Here is a 19,084-nt window from a genome sequence, read left to right as displayed (position 1 = left end):
CTCCAGAAGGCATTTCTATTGGATTAAAATGGGCAGCTACAGCTCATGGACTTTATTAGTGCTCTTCAGTACTCCTTAGCCGAAGTGCATAAAGGCTAGTGCTCCCTAGATATATACCAGGTGTTCCAGGGAAGGCTATCAAATTTTCAAAAATAGTTTATGATGGTTTAATGTCCCAAAGCGATTCAAGCTATGAGGGATGCCGCATTGAAGGGCTCAGAAATTTCTCCCACCTGGGGTTCTTTGACGTGCACTGACATAGACTCAGGGCAAGGAATATTGTAGGTTGCTTAATTACATAGTGATATCAGTGGGCCTTATAGCTGAATTTGACTGCTTCTAATCTCCCGTCATTTCGTGTGGCTTGCTGCATGGTCTTCTGATGGCGCTTTCACGTGCAGAAATGGAAGATGAAGAAGACCACGTTTTCAATCCACATCCTTGGAGACTGGTAGTTTAGCCCGCATGAACGCTGTTAGTGCTGCAGGCGACGACATTGCAAGCCCAGCTCGACAGCCTGAAAGTTTGAACGGGCAGGGTGTTAAGATTAAGATTTGTGCCAAATGATTGTTTGCCTAAGGAAAGTGTATGAAGCAACCCGCTTTAAACCTTACGAAACGGTCCTATACGGTCATGACTCAGAGGCTGACGGATATCCGGCTTGTTGCAGGCTCCGGACTCTTTGAGAGCTGGAGGCAGATATTTCACTTGGTTGTGGGTTCTGGCATGGCTCTGAAACTTGTAGTTTGGGTGCTAGACTCTTTAATAGTAGGAGGCTGACGAGGATCCCGCTTGGTGTGGACTCGGCCTGCTTAAGAGTTCGAAGTTGTAGATTTTACTGGGAGTACCTGCCAACCACTTTGCAATATAGCTGAAGATAAACGGGCATAGTGGAAGAAAACGTCCTGTCCGCCTGTCGCAGCGTGTCGCCGGATCAGCAAACAAACGGAAACATCAATGAAGAACAGCAACATTGTTGTATCATCTCCCCTGACTCCTTGTTACGGCGAATTTTTCTCAAAGAGAGCTGCTTGCGCTAACGTGATACAAACTTTGTAGCCACAGCACACATAACTCCCATTTAGGAGACAAAAAAACGGGAAGTGTTGCATAACGAGTGGCAGTACCACTATGGCGCAAACAAGATTACAACACGAGACATTCCATCCACGCCGCGATGGGCCAAACTTGCGACAGCCATCCAGTCATCAACTTCCATGCTAAGCACGTCAGTCCGGGCAGACATGGCAATGTTTATTATCACGACATTTCAATAACTGCCGCGCGCGTGTTAGCACATATTTCCTCATCAATGTGCACTTTGCTCTATGTCGCACAGTCCGCTGGCTGGGTTATTCCCGATTCTTTTCCTTCCAAAAGCGCACGAAAAAAAATTATGTACTTGTGCACACTGTTCTGCTTGAACGTTTAGAATGGCAGCTGGATCGCTGATGAAGTTGCAACCTGAAACCACAGTGCTCGAAACCTACAGCCTGAATGCGGAATGCGTGCTCTGCAGAGATGTGTGCTTTGCTGCTTTCAGAGCTGAACGCTACCTTCATTCTTATGCATGAAGCCCAAATAAGAGAAGCCCCAAAAGAAAACAACAGAACGCAACAAAATAAGAGGACGCTTGTTTACACAAAGTGAGGACGATCACATATGCAGCGTTAATCGCATCACTTAATCTTGTTAGACGCCCATTGCTCGTAATTTAAGTATTAATGCGGAAACATTATATGACTCAGCTGTAACGAAGCCCTGCTCGCTAAGAAATACAGGCATTTTCATTTTTCAATCGTTGAGACGGATGAAATGATTGTCCTTATTGCGGCATGAACTCAGACTTTGGTGACCGCCATTTTGTAGTGCATTGAGCACGCCGATAGACGGCACGCTAACATGATGTTCTTATCACTACTGTCTAAGGCTTGCGCTACTGAAGCCATGAGCTTTACCGCAAACTGGCACCCTTCACATCATGTAGGTGAGCCATAATTATCATTAATGATAATCTACAGAGCCTCTCTAGTGTGCCATAACTAAATTATTTCTGAGCATCTATGCACTTAAAAACAGCATGCGTATTCCAGAGTTGGACGGCTTCCGGTAAGCTTCAGCATACTGTAAGTTCTTCCTGTCACTTCCAGACAGAGAAATGCGGTTGATGCTTCCGCTACTTTGCTTTCTGTTCAGTTCTGTCACTGAATACCTTAGGAGCTAACCTACACTTAAGCCCAAGGCGTCTGTCACGATCTAAACCTACAGATGCTGTATAAGTAGGCTTGGTCATAAATAACGTCTATGAAATAATTAATTATTCCCGTGAGGAAGTCCGGGCGAGAGGAATTCCGTTCTTAAGCGGAGTTAATTGGGCACGAACTACATTATCACGCGAGCGACTCCTCCCCCACCTTCGGTAGTGATGGGGTCACGCGTGTACCTCTCCACGGGGCGAGGCGTCCTCAGGGTCGTTCGCGAGCCTGATGGGCCACGAAAAGGCAAGTGCAAACACTGCGCATCTGCGGCAGGGCTTGGGTGGGCGTACTTGAAGCTGCGCTTCTGTGTCGACGCCTGCGGCCGCGCCGTTTTTCTTTGGTGTCATTGTTTGCTTCCTCTTTCGCTGTGCATGGACTCTGGCAGGCGCTTCGGCACTTTGGATATCGGCGGTTCAGAGCGAAGCCGAAGCAACAGCGTCCTTCACAGTGGGAGTGCCAGAAATGAGGCCTGCAGGAACAAGAAAGAATGTTTATGAGGGTGAGCCCAAGGCAAGGTGCACAGTGATGGCACCGCTGCATTCAACGTCAGTTGCCGAGAGCTGTTAAGGACGCTCATGGAAAAGGAGTAACGAGAGCGCCATGATTGTCATCCGCGTTGTATATAACCGAGGTCGTGTGAATGTTAGGCTGCTATTCCACATTAGAATGTTGCGACACGCCTGTCTAGATTCCGATAAAATTTGCGGCCAGTTCGATACTGATGCCTTGTCCGAGCTTAGATGCTAGACGCTGACGCGCAGATTTGCAATTAAGTATTGCTATGCCTGCTGAAGCTGGGAACCACTATTGGGCGGACATCTTCGAGTGGTCGTGGCATGCTCCACTAATGGGACTCGGGAGCAAGAGCTATCCTATGTGCTGGAAAGAGAATTTCCCGTGTACAAGGCTCAATCATTCAATCAATCAATCAGTGAGTTACTCAATCCATAAATAGCATTTTTAATATTGATTTTATGAGTTCACAATTTTTACACAGCACATGCATACACATGTAGCACATGCACAGCCAGTCCAGTGTGGCGTCAATGCGAGGAAGAGGGTAGACGTCCTTTGTTATGTTGCTCAGGTGTCGGTAATCACCGCAGAGTCAAAGTGCACCGCCTTTCTTCCTCACTAGAACAACCGGTGCCGCCCGGGGCTCTTTCATGGCTGAATGACGTCGTCGCAAAGCATATCGGGGCAACACACGGTAGGGGCTCTGGAGGAGAGGTCTGGCGTGCTGGTCGGTTACAATACGATGCTTGGCAAACTGCATTTGTCGAGCCTTCGGCAATGACGAGAAGCACTCACTGCAGCTTCAAAGCAGACAGCGGACCTGGTATTGCTTGTTCTGGGGCAGGACTTGGTTTATGTCTAAGACGTGCTTGTGATCTTCCTTAGGTAAATCGTCTGGACGGGAAAGGGTGAAGGCGTCGAGAATGTCGGATAGTTCGTCGATGAAAGGAATCCTTGTTCCTTTGTTAACGTGCCGGAATTCTTCGCTGAAGTTCGTCTGCATTACTTCAGTTTGGCCATTGCGGATGTGTAGTATGCCTCTTGCGAAGCCGATTCCGTGCTCTAGAACCAATTCTGTGTTCCCCTCGTTGAGAGCTTTCATGTTCTTGGCATCTGTGGCACCTACGGTGACCATGACGCTTGACCGGCTTGGGATGCTCCCTTGTTCACCCAGACACTCAGGCCAACATGCTTCTTTGTGCTTGTCATCGAAGGGAAAGCTTCGTTTCTTCAATGTGTGATGAGCTTGGAACGCTGGTTGATGATCACCTGATGCTCATTAAGGAAATCTGTTCCTTAATGCGAGACCATGCTGTAGACCATGACATGCGACCATGTAGACCATGATGAATGTAGACCATGACATCGCGAGACCATGCTGTAGTACTACGAAGGCCACAGGAAAGGTGTGTCCCTTGATGGCCACTCGCGCATTGCATCACCCTGTTCACGTAATACGATGGCCTCCTGTTTGCGTCGGGTCACGGCTTTGTCGGGTATGTGGATGGTGGGTAGCTCGCGTCGTCAGGGCTTTTCTGGTTGATGTGGTCATTCTGAAGCCCAATCGCGCCTTCATCATTCTCGTGTTTGTGTGCGGCGTCGGCGTGGCAGATCCAACATCTTCATGTTCGGTGGAGGATCTTCGTTGTTTCGCTGGTGAGCAACCACACCTCCAAAAGTTGCATTCTTTGGTTTCCTCTGCGGAACTTTAGCACCTTCCGCGAACAGCCGCTGCGTAGCTGCGGCCCAGCAATGCGAAACGTGGTGTGGACAGTGATGGTGAGCGGGACAGGCAGGTCAATGACCCGTAATCCTCTCTGCGCAGGTCTGGGGCCATTGGCTGCATTTTGGTCACGGGGCATCAATTAAGTTGCTGTGCAGGCCGATTCTTCTATAGGTGCAGTGACGAAGAATATGCGGCCTCAGCGCATTGGAAGCGTAGCGGACAGTTGTCGTAAGAGTTCTAGGCGTGGCATTTCGTGGCGTTTGAGAGTTGCCTGTAGGCTGGTCAGGCAGAAACAGGCAGACAGCGTTTTGGAACAAGTGGTTCATGGTGGAGAGGACGTGTGGGGTGTCATTGGGGGCTCAAGAGTGCGTACTGCAGCGGCGAAGGTCATGGCCTGGGGTTCTGTGGCCATCGGAGTCGGGGTACCAAGTGCCTGCTGCGCTTCTTCTCATTCCACATCCATGAGAGTCACTGCTTGTGGCTGATTCATCAACATCGCAGCCATATATAAAAAATTCACCCTATCTACCGCTGACCTACGGCGAAGATTAAATATGTTTGTGATATAGGGAAGTGATGACAGCCAGACTCAATGTATATACCGGGTGTTTCAGGGAAGCCCGCCACTAATTTTTGACAGTATGCTTTCTGATGTATAAATACAACTTCTGTGGTATAGTGATAGCAGTTTGGGGTACTTCAGAAGAGAGAGAACTAGTTATTTGTAGCTGGCGAGTCGTAACATCAATATTATAGTATCTAAATTTTTGATGACACAATTTCTATCTGCATTGTGGCTCAGCAGATTTTCGAGAATTTCACATATTCAAAAATCACGTGCTCATAGGCCCCGCAGGCATGCCCTCTACTGAACTCAAGTCGCAGGTCTTAAACTCTGAGACCCTTGAGCAGGAAGCTCATCCATCAGAAATGATATCGTTAACAATATAGTTGTGACCCATGTGTTTTCAGGGTGTGAAGAAGTTAAAAGAAGCCCTGTTTCTTCGAAATTAAAATGAGTTGTAAGTCAGCACATGTATGTTGCCCCCGGTGTTTTTTGCTGTTCCATCACAAATGAGTAACCAACATGCCCACGCTGCTTTCCTGACAAAAGAGAGGACGGTACAAGCGCTTGGTGTCGTAATGGTTCAAACCTGCCAAGCGCTTGTACTGTGGCAGGTTTGAACCATTACGACACCAAGCGCTTGTACTGCTTGGTGTCGTAATGGTTCAAACCTGGCCGTCTCAGTGGCTCAGTGGTTATGGTCTTGCCCCCTTGGAGTGATGTACAAAAGCAGATGTCGCTATGTGTGCTTTGCCAGAAGGCAATTTTCGAATCTCGCGTGAAGTTTTTGAAATTTTTTGAATCACAGTGCCCACAGTGATCGCGCTTTCGAAATTCTAAAAACTGATTTGCCTATTGCTGATGGCCAGCTACAAAATCTCCATTTGCAATCAAGTGCCTTTCTCTAATCGTTAAAAAATTAACTATTCAAATTAAGTTGACCAGCTTACTAGTTACCAGCATTCATCTGTTTTCTGGCATCCGCCAAAATTGTTAGTACTATATTGCAGAAGCCATTTTACTACCTCAAAGAGGTATTTTTTAGTTATAAGTGGCATGCTTCTCTGAAAAAGTAAGTTTTCACAGGGTGTGGAGCTACACTCTTGGCGACGAACACAGTATTTTGGCTACAGAGTGTATCCACGATTCTGGCAGTAGTCCTATGCTTAAGCCGTGAACCACACTTTGGAAAGCCTCGGAATGCCACTGGCACAATCTGGAAGGCTTCCTTTTTATCAGAACCGAATTAGTATGTTGCCATCTACATTGCCTGTGCGAATGGTCTTCACAGGAAGGACCGAGGGTATCTGCTAATCAAGTGTCACATATTCGTTACATTTCGTGTACAGCTGACCATTAAGATGGTGATTACACGTCCGACATACGCACAATATCTTCGCATATAAGTTTGTCAAGGGGTTCGGCGGCTGGCTTTTTGCCCTGAGATGAAATATATAGTGACAGGGGTTTGCCTCGCTGAAATATAATAGCTGGGCAAACTGGCGTTTTTACGTATAGTCACAGTCGTGCAGTAGTAGTGTTGCCTCACGCTTCCGGCTAATATTGCAGAATATGCACCCGCTCTTTTGATTATCTGCGCAATTGTACACAGCCCGCAAAGTGCTGCGGTACAAAGCGTCCGCCCACGAGAAACTAAGTCTGAAAGCCGTTCATACCGCACGACGTTCATTCACTGGCTGCCACCTTGGTGGCAATGACTGCTGATGTCAGTGGTGCGAGGCAGTCACGTACCGTTCTTGACTTCAGAAACCGGACACCTTAGTGGGAGTAGTAACCTTGGTACGAACAGATTGTGAGGGAGAGGCCAGAAGGCTCGGGAGGCTGTTTGTGCGATCTATCTGCATAGGCTGTGTTGTTTGTAGAAAATCCAGACTTGAAAATGTCTCGATCAAGTGGGCTCTGTTACGGCTATAAAAGACTTCTTAAATGGGATCTAATAAAGTTGCGGTATGCCTGAGATGTTAAATCACACCGCTCCACGAATATTGTCCAGCAAGAACTTTATAATGCGCTACATAGAAGTTGAGTTATCGTTAGTGAAATTGTTATTTTCAGTGTCTTCACGCTTTTCCCTCTCCTCTTGTCACTTTTTGCACGCTGGAAGGTTGCCGCTCTTCTGCCGGCTCGCCTACTTTCGAGTCCAACGATGGGCCAATCACTGTCTTCATCGAAAAGCTGGGGAAAATGTGAGTCTGTGAGCACTTAGGTAGTCCAGAAATTGCATGGTGTTGCATACTGTGAAGTGTAGAAATGGAGACCTGTGATCTATAAATTACTGATGCCTATCTGTAGGCTCTCCTAGTAGCCTGCAAAGATGTGGCGCTTTTAACTTTTCCTGGTTTGTGAGAGGCCTGGCTCTGGCCTGACCGTGCCAGGCGATGTGTAAAGTTGCGTGTTTAGTTTTGAGCTTGAAATGTGTTAAGTTGTGGTTCCTAGCTTTTAAGCAGAGCGTTTGGCAGAAGCAAAGTAGGCCTTGTTCTGAAACTGGAAATTTTGTCATCTTGGCCTGTTTAAAGAAAGATTTATTAAAGGCTCTGGCAGTGACGCCTATTTTCTCTTTAAAGGTGCACAGTTCCACACGACAGTGTTCAAGCGTTGCCCCTGCCAATGTATAAAGGTAAGGATTCTGTTGTTAGGCATTGTTTGCACTTGTGGAAAATTTGGAGCGCTAAGCATGTGAAATTTGGTTGTCGCACGTGATTGTGGGTTCTCTGCTGCATTCAGAAGTGTATTATTTGGCTCAGGTTTTTATGGCAACACACTGTAGGGATTAAGCGTGTTCTGCTCTCCTCTGAATGTGTTCTAGAACTCCTTTAAATTAGATTCACGGTGTTAATAGTATCAGATCATGCAAAAATTTTTTGTATATTTCTACGAACTTGTGTGAAATGCTTTTAGGTTGGCTTTTGGCAGTCACTTTGAAGTCATTTGCAAATACGTACCTGGATTACCTTAACTTTAAAGCTCAATGTTCAAAACACTGATTCTGCCTACTCGTATTCTTGTAACTTTTTTGCAGTTTGTTGTAATATTTTGAAAGCTGCGATTTCCAAGCTGTAGAATGTTACTGAGAGTTCAGGATGGCACTGGTCCGTTTCTCGACTATTCTCAATAACGACGCCGCTGCCATTTGCCCACCGGCTTGAGCCTGAGGCAACCGGCCTTCATTGCGATGGCTGACGCTGCGTAAAGTGTTCGTGCTTCCAATGCATGAGTGTCCATTGGGCCTGTGCCCAAATTGAACAAATCTAAGAAAGACAGGGGCACAGGTAGAAGACTGGACTGTGCACGGTTGCCACATGTGGAGTCTTTGTCAGCATGGAAAGCACGGCTTCTTTTTAATTAAAAGAGGCACTATTCCAGATTTTGGCGAAAGTCATTCCACTTTATTATCTGTACATAGTCTGCACAAAACACTATCACACACAGCAGCATCACTAATTCGCTTACAGGTTTCTTCTCCTTCAAGAGAATTCGTACCGGGCTCTCTATGACTTGCTTTGGCATAAAACTACTTTCAGTCAACTATTCTCTCTGCATTCTATCTTCATTGTTTCTGTGTTAATAGAGCTTTAACTCAGCACAGTGTCAGGACCAGGAAGAGTAACCTGCCGGGACGTAATAGAGCGGAAGACGTGCTTCTTACACAGGGAGCTCCTAGCGGGGATGACGTAGACTTCGGACATCGGTCAGAGAACGAAGATCAGAAATGCTTCTTACATCATCCTGATGTATGTGTAGTGAAAGTGTCAAATGGTGGTTTTCGCGATGAGAGGGTGTAATTATATTTATAAAATTCTTACATCTATTATTCGAGAACGTGAAGCTCGTTTGAATAATAGGTCTCACATACACAGAATTACCCAGTCTGCAAGCATAAGGAATTCACAGTCCTAAATTGACACCCTACTTTGGCTTCATTATTAGATACTTTCGATGTGTGTGTGTTGCAGGGTAGATCTCCAGCCATGAGATATATGTGCTGCTTCAAGAGGATTCTTCGTTGTGTGTGCTAATTTTTGCAGAGCTCGTGTAGAATACCTGCATCGCATCCAGACGAAGGTCAGGCACGTGGGTTCACCCAGGGTGCACAAGGCCTTTCAGAGTGAGTCGACGGAAGTTGTCTTGGATGCATAGAAAGAAACAAGGGAGTTAACGCACTGGGTGTCGAGCCAGGATTTCTGAGTGTAAGGTGTGTGTTCACGCGGTGCAGTTTCAGTCCAGCTTCGGATGCAAAGCAACATTCTTTTGCAGTTCGTATGTCAAATCGGTGCAGAGATTTTAGAACCAAGCAAACAAAAACTAACTACTATAAGAATTTTTCTATATTATTACCTCAGTGCCTTTCTTTGTGCTGTTTTTTTTTGTCGCGTCGAAATGGGAAAAAATTTATATATTCTGTTCTCAATATGCTTGCTTGTCTCACTTTATTTCACAGAGCACGAGAAAAAGTTCATGATAGACTATGTCTGGCTTCCCTCTCCGTTTTTGAGTACTGAAAAATTAGATAAGATTTTTTTATTTTTTGGTTCCTGCAGTGTTTTGTGTAATTAGAGAGCTCGAAAACACTTGGGTTAGTATAACAGGTGCGCGAGGTAACCTGCTGCTTTAAATAAAGATGTGCATTAGGCGCTGGAACAATACCATCGTGCAGCACTCGCAGGGCGGGGTCATTTTGTTTCTTCATGCAATGTTTATGTCGTTGCACATGGGCAGGTATGGGTGATGTAGTGCATCCCGAGTATTCCTGTAGCATCTATTTCTGTGCAGTTGTAAAGAGTCTTAAAGAGTGAATAACTGACATTTGAGTGGAATGCTAATTTGTCGTACAATTTGCAGCTAAAACGTCATCTGCCACCTAGGCCCATTCCAAATTTCAGTAAAACGGCGTGTTGAGCGAGGTGGTACATACTGCTGGGAAACAGCGCAGGAACAGGGACAAGAGAAAAGAAGACGACGGGACAGGCGCTGCCCGTCCCGTCGTCTTCTTTCCTCTTCTAGAGGCCCGTGTGTTGTGCGATGTCAGTGCACATTAAAGAACCCCAGGTGGTCGAAATTTCCGAAGCCCTTCACTACGGCGTCCCTCATAGCCTGAGTTGCTTCGGGACGTTAAACCCTAATAAACAAACATAAACAAACAACTTCTTTTCTCTTTTCCCTGTTCCTGCGCTCTTTCCCAGCAGCCCATTCCAAATGTTCTATTAATTTCTCTCTGAACAGCCTGGTTTTTGAACTGGCGAGGAAGGGCACCCAAATTCACCGGAGTTCACACCCGCTCGCAATTCTGCGGTTAAAGATGATTCTGAAGCAAAACTGGGAATTCCGTTTACCTCTGCTGATTTTTTAACACCTGGCAGACAAAGCAAATAAGGTACATTGTATGTTTAATTGAATGCGGCCATGTTTTGCTTTGCGCTTTCCTTACCTAAGGTGACGTGCGTGATTTTATGAGATCTAGGTAGCTATTTCAATGATGTTTCTTTCTTTTTTGTTGAAGAGACTTGGAAAAGATGCATGCTGCAGATTGGGCCACGTATGTCGATATGTTAGCTAGCGATAAGGATGCATGTCACACCCTTTCCTCAAAAGACCCCAGAAGCGAAGGCAAAAGTCCACTGAGTGGTTTACCCAACTAGTCCGACTGTGCACAGGAAAGAAAGGACGTTTTTGAATGCACATCTCCTAATTATCATTTTAGATGCAGTTCACGCATTCGGTGATGAGAGCATGGCCCCAGTTTCCGCCCTGTGATATTTCCGGCAGCTTGCTAAAGCATTTGGCATACAACTGTGGCGTTACATCATGACATGGTTGCGTGACAAGGACAGTCGCCAAAGGCACTTAGGGAGGTGCAGAGCAGATGAAAGAGGCTCCAGAAGCAAACTGGCAAGCAAAAAAGTGGAGATGTGACATAGCAGAGGAATTGGCTAGCATAAAGAAGGTTTACTTTGTTTTTCTGGTAAAATATTGAAGTAAATAGGTTTGTCGTGTTTCACATTAAACATTTCAAAATCTCATTTCTTGATGCATTGGACCCAGTATTATAAAAAGAAAGGGTACCAGGTTTTTATTCTTTCCCAGATTCATCTACAGAGAGCTCCAAAGCTACTCAACTAGAATGGTGCATGTCTATATGGTAGGTCCTATTTATGCACAGAAGTGGCTCCATGTAGGCACCTCAACTTATTTAAGTGACCTTTGAAAGATGGAACCTCTTTGTGGAGAACACCATGTTGAAAGCAGAATTCTATCGGCAAGGTTTTTTTTATTTTGAACCATGGTACTGAAACAGTGATTCACCACATGTTTTTCCGTTAACTGGTAAATTAACATTTTTTTCGTGTCATATTAAAATCACAAGCATGCCTAACCATAATAAGTGATAAATTACATATTGCCTTATCGTTTGAAATGGAGACAATCAGTTAAGAGGATTACGTGAAGAGAAATATTTTCACCCTGAAAAATAAATCACTGCTCGAATGCAGTAGACCTGAAGAGGGCATTATTCACAATGGTAATTTTTCCAGTCGAACAGTTGGGTCCAAATAGGTTTTAAATGTGCAAAGCCATGGTTTACAATGGTATGCGATATGAGAATGAAAGAGAGAGAAGCAAATGATTTTAATACAGGAAGATAAAAATGTTTTTAGCTTTGAGACCATAGCCTGCTAGTGCCAGCTCAGGGCTTAAGTTATCACCGTGTGGCTTGGAGTCAAATTATCTGTCTAGTGTAACCCGAAAACATTTAATGGTGTACTTAATTTTGGGTAGGTGTGTCCAGAGCTCAATATACGTGAGTAAAAGTTTTTTTTGGCTGCATAAATGCCCTGTTACAGCATCCTTTAATAAATATTCAAGGTAAGCACTACTTTCGTGCATAATATGATAATCTTTTGACATATCGAAATGGATTGCAGCTAGATGTGGCCCTCCATTTTCACTACATTTTTTAATGACAGAACTTTGGTGTGGGGTGAACTAATATTCGGAATTTCAAGTGCGTATGCAGTACGTGTGTAGCATGGTTGAAAATCATTTGTATGAATTTATATTTGAGAACTTCCATCTTTTCGTATTCCATATATATATTTCTTTCTCCATGTTTCCATCTAGAGTGCTGTCGTCGCGTGGGTGTCTTGTTGGTCATCTTCCTGTCGACAACACAGGAAGTACGCCAGGTGAGGTCGCAAGCTCATTTCCAGAGAAGCACCAGAAATGCCCATTCAATTTATTTCATCATGAAACTGCACAGGAAACACCAGCAAACAACTGTTGGGTCAATAGCGAAAGCATGCATTGGCACATACAGTATGCATGCATAAGTGCAGCAGCTTACAAAAGAGGATTGAACAATAGTGTAATCAGTTGGAATGACAGAAAACACACCACGTCAATGCAGGAATGATATAATTTTATTACAAAGCATTGGCTCCATGTAGGCATCTCAAGTTATTTAACTGACCTTTGAAAGATGGAACCTCTTTATGGAGGACACCACGTTGAAAGCAGGCTTCTATTGGCAAAGTTTTCCTTATTTTGAACCATGATACTGAAACAGTGATTGGCCATACGTGTTTTCGTTAACTGGTGAATTAACGACGGCTAACCATAATGAGTGATTATTACATATTGCCTTATCGTTTGAAATGGAGACAATCAGTTAAGAGGATTTTGTGAAGAGAAGTATTTTCATCCTGAAAACTAAATCACTGCTCGAATGCAATAGACCTGAAGAGGGCATTATTCACACCGCTAATTTTTCGAGTGAAACAGTTGTGTCCAAATAGGTTTTAAATGTGCAAGGCCATGGTTTGCAATGGTATGCGATATGAGAATGGAAGAGAGAGAAGCAAATGATTTTAATACAGGAAGATGAAAATGCTTTCAGCTTTGAAGCCATAGCCTGCTAGTGAGAGCTTAGGGCTTAAGCTACGAAACCCATGGAATGGGAGCTTGGACAGCAAAGGAGTCTGGCTGCGCTTGTCACGGTCAGTCGAGGACATCTCCATTGAGACTGAGACCACTATCTCCACACTCTCTAAGGGTGGGAGGAAGCATAAGGGTGAAAAGAGGTGACATTGGCGAAGATGCGTTCAATGAAGGCGGAGGTTTTAGGACTCTAACCATGCTTGCAGACATCATTTCATACAGTTTTTAGTGGTGGCCCCAATGATTATACATCGGGATTGGAAGGTATTTAGACGTGAGATATACAAGTATCTAAGCATACGCACAAATCGTGGGGTAACTGACTGTGACGCCGGCCAGAAAAATTAATGAAAATATTATGAGAAATGCCCTCTCAAGAATGAAAGGGTGCTCCCGGGTACAATACACGGTAATTGATTCGAGCATTCTTAAAACATGGAGTGGTTCTGGGCACGTCGTTGGCAGATGTTAGTAGCTAAGATCCGGCAGACATCCTGTGCTTGTTATTTAGCAGAGGGAAGTGCAAGTTTGCTCCAGGCGCCAGTTGCAGTACGAGTAGGGAAAGGAATAAGGGTTGGATAAGAATGGGGGGGGGGGGGAGGGGTGGATTTTCGGAAGCATGCAAAGTGACCAGGATCACTTGGTGTGGAAAGCATCTGAGCCAGAGTGGGGACAACAGTGAGGTACAATTCATTTCAGGTGTCTAAACCTTGTTGTAGCTTCACTACTTGGGGGAGAAGAATCTAGCCCCTCGCTAAATTTTAAAAAGACAAAAGTTAGGAAACTCGGGGAGAGTGGACTTGGGACAGTTTAGAGCACACATCAGAAATATTCACTGCCACAAAAAAAAAGGCAGCCAAAATGACGTCGGAACTCCATAAGTTAATCCAAATAAATTTTGAAGTTCCAACACTTTGCAGATAAGCACTTCATTTGGGGCGCAAAAAATTGCCGCTTAAAGTCAGAATGACACCTTTTAAATGTGCTTATGGTTTCGCTTTTTGGCGCTGCAATAAGCACTTTTAGTGGTTTCTATGCAGAAATTACCCCTGGCTGCCCTGATTATGTCCCTTCTGTGATGCCGTATTTTCAGTCTCGTCGGAACCACAAGAAAGGCAGCGTTATTACAGACAGCAGCTCGAGCGTGAAAGGCTGAAATTGCAGTAAGTAAAGTATAAAATAACTAGTTTTTTTGTGCATGTCAAGTAACCCCTCCAGTCCATGTGGCTAGTGAAAAAAGCCAAACTTTGTCAAGCCAGAGCGCCAAGGGTAGCTTTCGAAATGCTAAGAACTGATATGGCTATTACTAGCGACCGGGTACAAATCTCTATTTGCAGCTAGGTGCCTAACTCTACAAGTAAAAAGTTAAAAATGCGTTAACCAGCTTACTACTGAAGACAGTTGACCAGTTTTCTTGGTTTGCCAACACTAGTAATACTGTGCCTCAAATGCCATTTTTTTTCTCCAAAAAGCCTTTTTTAATTTTTAATGTGTTCCCTGAAACACCTGGTACATTTCCTGTGTACGGTTACAAGCCAGTGAATAGTAAACGTATGGAAACTTTCCACTTCAATGAAATTGGCATTCTTTTTCATCTCAGTCTTTACTCAGCAACGTATTCAGACATGACTGCTCGACAATTACGGCAACTTATTAGAAATTCTAGCTTATAGGCTGCTGGATCTCTATACAGGCTGCACTGCTGGGAGGATCAGGCAACCAAACTGAAGTTTGGCGGCATGACTAAGGCTCTTCTGCTTTTTAAAAGGAGCGACAGCTACATGGGCTCTCTCTCAGGGGTTCCATGAAGCAGCGCTAGTAGACAACTTGCCTATCTCTGCCATGTTTTCTGCGGACGATTGAAAGGGCACTCAGTGAGCGCATTTATTTCATGTGCTGCTATGCTGGGGTTCGTGCACCTTTTAGTCTGTTACTCGGAAGTTTATCCTTTGAGCTTTTGCATAGCAAGCATGCAGTTTATTTTATTATTTATTTTCAGTACACCCTGCAGCTCCGAAGCTTTATAGCAGGGGAGTGGGTACAACGTTAAAGTGATGAGCAGTTGAATAAAACCACATGAGAGAAAGAGCAAAGGGGGAGTGAGGGTTGACAAAGAAGCAATGTATACAGATAAATTAAACAAATAATATACAACCGAAGAAGCAGCAGTGCATTTGTTCAACTAATATTTGAAAGAACAGTTAAATCACCAATCATTGATTAGCCATAAAAATACATCACGATGAGCACTCGCAGCTCCAATTGGCAGCTTGTTCCGGTGAGAAATAGTTTGTATAGGATACCACATCGGCTGAAGAAGCAGCTATCGCACTAACAATATCCAAGAATAGCAAAGAAACGATTATGTCCGACTCACACGTAGCGGTACTTAGTTATATTAGGGGCCGCGTGGGCGTTCCATGTTGGAACATTTTCGAAACGTCCAATCCCCAGAATGTCCAGATGGTCTGGACACTAGGGCACCTCTCAACGACGGCCAATGGGGTGGCCAACACAGCTGCTCGAGCTGCCCTCCTCCAAGCATCTGGCACGCAGCCTCTCTCTGACACCATTAACGATGCCTCACCCTTACTAAGCTACGCTGAAACTAAAGATTACGATAAGATTGTTACAAGGAAATATTTTCTAGCTCACAAAAGCCGTAGCAAATTTGAAGAACACATCATCCGGCGGCTGCAAACTGTCCAATCCCTACTTTATGAGCTAATGGTATCAAGACATACGCAATTCATTCTGCCCCTTCTGTGGAGCACCTGGCACACTATTTCACACAGTTTGGGAATGTCAAGAAAACCCAGACCTGGGCAACAATCTTGATCCAACATGTCGCTGTCCTCTCGACCAGAATTCATTAGGACTTGGGAAAGTATAGAGCACACTTCAAAAATATTCACTGCCGCGAAAAAAAAAAGGCAGCCAGAATGTCGTCAGAACTCCATAAGTTAATCCAAAGAAAATTTGAATTTCCAACACTTTGCACATAAGCACTTAATTTTTGGTGCAAAAAAATCACCGCTTAAGTCAGAATGGCACCTTTTAAATGTGCGTAAGGTTTCGCTTTTTGGCGCTGCAAAGAGCACTTTTTGTGGTTTCTATGCAGAAATCACCCCTGGCTGCCCTGATTATGTCCCTTCTGTGACGCCGTATTTTCAAGTCTCGTCGGGACTGGAAGAAAGACTGCGTTATTACAGCCAGCTCCTCGAGCAGGAAAGGCTGAAACTGCAGTAAGTAAAGTATAAAATAACTAGTTTTTTTGTGCATGTCAAGGGATGACACATCGCATCGGCATATACTGAATCCGCTTGTCTCAAGGGTAAGGGAGGACGAATTCAGTGCTCCTTGACCGCTGCCAAAGTGAAGTATTGAGCTCCCACTCACAGACCGACACTCTACGAATAAAGGCTATAACTGGACAAGCTAAATTTGCATGATGGCCTTTTGTGGTTAGTAGCAGGTGCGAAGCCGCGTGGACAACCTCAGCACAAATGGGCTTAATAGTTAGTTTTCAAGTGAGTTAACCAGACATACAGTGTCAGAAAACACATGACACACATGAAACTAACTATTAAACCCATTTGTCCACACGGAAAAAAACTGAAAACTGCTTCCAGCATTGCATTCCTCACACATTGTAGTACCTACCCACATATTAAAATTAAATTTCTGGTGGCCCATTTTTTTCTATTGTTTGAGCAGACAATGGCATGATATATATTAATATCGCAGGAAATAATTGGCCTAGAAATAAACACATTGCATATTTGAAATCAGCAGGAAAAACTGAATAAGTCTGTGCAGTTTCATTGCATTTGGTCTGTAAATAAAAGAAATGTTTCAAGACCCATGTCCCCACTTAATGTGCACTGACATCGCACAGGACATGGCCCTGCAGATTTTCGCCTCTATCGAAATTCGACCGTCGCGGCCGGGATCGAACCCGCATGTTTCATGTCAGCAGCTGAGCGCCGTAACCACTGAGCCACTGCGGTGGTTCAAAAGTTGTTTTTAGGGGTAAAGTATGGCTTTTGCGGCCTAGTGTCACCATTGTTGGCGGGCGCCGGAAAGCTGATGTATTGTCTTGGGTAGTGTGCTGGGTAACCAATTTGCACGTGTGTTTGAATGCACACGTGCACATGCACGTGTGTTCGAATAGTGTTCTAATTGCTTTTTTATTCTCTTACTGCTTTTTCTCGTCTTTAATACCGTCTTGGTTTTTGTGTTCTTATGTTTTGGCAGCGTGGGACGCTGAAAGCACGGCGGCATGGGGAACGATTGGGAAAAAATTAGTACTTTTTGTAGTTCGTTTTGCAGTAATTTCCCATATTTTAAAACTGCGGTCTGCCTTGTTAGAAATATAGTGGGGTGCTTAGAGGTACTTTCCCTTATCAGTGCCTATCCTGGCGGTGTATATTGAGTGCAAAACTTTGAGCCTTTGCTTCTGGAGCCTTATCTGTTGTGGTTCCAGTTCATTGTGGTTCTATATGTTGGTTATGCTGACATGTCTGGAATACATACCGCGGCACCATGAGAGGTGGCTCACTCACATTCATGACCACTCACACTCACAACCACTCACACATACTCACACTCATGACCACTCGCACTCACAACCACTCACTCACACTCGCACTCAAGTCCGCTCACACTCACAACCACTCACTCACACATGCACTCATGTCCTCTCACACTCGCAACCACTCACTCACACTTGCACGCTTCTCTACTCATACAACCACTCACTCACACTCATGACCACTCACACTCACTTATACTCATGTCCACTCACACTCACAACCACTCACTCATAGTCATGACCACTCGCTCTCACAATGACTCACTGGTGCTCACAACCATTCAACCACCCTCATGTCCACTCACTCTCACTCTCATTCACGTTCGCTCACTCTCATTCACGTTCAATAACTGTTTGTTTGTTTGCTGACGACGGAGCGGATGAGAGATTTATTGTCGTGGCCGACTGGCCTCGTGGCTCCCCTAGCATAGCCTGAGACGCATAGATGTGGTAGTGAGCCGCCCAGGCTTTGTCGGGCTATTTGGCCAATTTTCACAGTTTTGATGCTCGAGGAAAGTAGTCACTCATCACGCATATTCCATGCACCGAATTCTACACACGTGTGCTCCCACACTTGCTGCCGAGATCATGAGTGCCTGTATAGCGTCGGCAGCTAAGATGCTTAGACAAGTTTTTGAATAGCATCCATAGGCGTGCGCAGGGTTCTTCATGAGAATGAGCCAGACATCAGTGAGGGTAGATTTGCTGAAATCGGTGCGTGCAAACAGCAGTTAATCCCCTTACTGTACAGAAAACACGAAAAATAAACAAAATCGCATTTCACAAGCCCATTTCGATTTCACTCGCCCAGTGCCAAAGATTAGGTGCCACAAATGCGAACCATGCGCTGCACACATGCAGCACAAGCTTGCACGCAGTGTTGACTTGCCAAGGCAGCCCCAGCCACTCAGATTGCCGGTGACGGAGTTCTGCTTACATGACGATTACAGGAGCCCTTTCATGACCACAAAAAAAAAAGACGATTTTTTTTTGGACTCCGGGTAAAGCGTGCTGGAGCTTACTTTTCAATTCTTTCCTGTTCTACGAGCACAGTCTAGTGTCGAACGTGCCGGCACCCTTCGACCTGTTTATGAAAAGCTCCTGGCCGCCCGTCCGCCCACCGCCCTCAGTTTTCTGTTCTCTTCTGGTCACATTTTTGGCTGTGGCGCCGGACGTTTTGTTCTTCGGTGCCTTCTCGGTATTGGCAATTTGAACAGCAGCACTCGCTTTCCCGATAATTTTAAGCAAAACGAAAACTGTTGCCTTAGCTTGATTCGTATTAACTATCAGTCGCATCTACTCCTTTTCTTTTGTTGTTTCTTTCTCGAGTGAAACGGTGACAATGCTCAGAGACATTCTATTTTATATCCCTTTCCCGAGTACATAAAAATTAAGTTCGAACTGTACGTCCGACTAATCAAAAAGGGTGCGGCCAATTTGGTTGCCACCTCATATCCACTGCCGAAAATTGC

The 19,084-nt window shown here is 44.8% G+C and overlaps 1 protein-coding gene across 17 annotated transcripts in view; it reads left to right on the top strand.

Annotated features, from left to right (window-relative positions):
• Window positions 1-19,084, top strand: part of LOC149357439 (uncharacterized) — a 478,435-nt gene that overhangs the window by 452,850 nt on the left and 6,501 nt on the right. For 15 of the 17 annotated variants that reach the window (XR_016291828.1, XM_089584679.1, XM_089584681.1 and 12 more), the window contains one exon: window positions 16,140-16,263. Coding sequence is in view for 14 of the 17 variants with exons in the window: in XM_089584679.1 (XP_089440805.1) it covers window positions 16,140-16,263 (124 nt within the window). In the remaining 3 variants the exon portion in view is untranslated. Of the gene's footprint in view, window positions 1-7,650; window positions 8,110-16,139; window positions 16,264-19,084 lie in introns of those variants that run through there. The other 2 variants (XR_016291830.1, XR_016291829.1) reach the window with 2 other exon arrangements.

This window comes from Amblyomma mixtum, chromosome 3 (assembly GCF_055824585.1).
Source record: "Amblyomma mixtum isolate Tamu chromosome 3, ASM5582458v1, whole genome shotgun sequence".
NCBI classification, from domain to species: Eukaryota; Metazoa; Arthropoda; class Arachnida; order Ixodida; family Ixodidae; genus Amblyomma; species Amblyomma mixtum.
The sequence above is the reverse complement of the archived record's forward strand: the minus strand, read 5'-3'. Positions and strand labels throughout refer to the sequence as shown.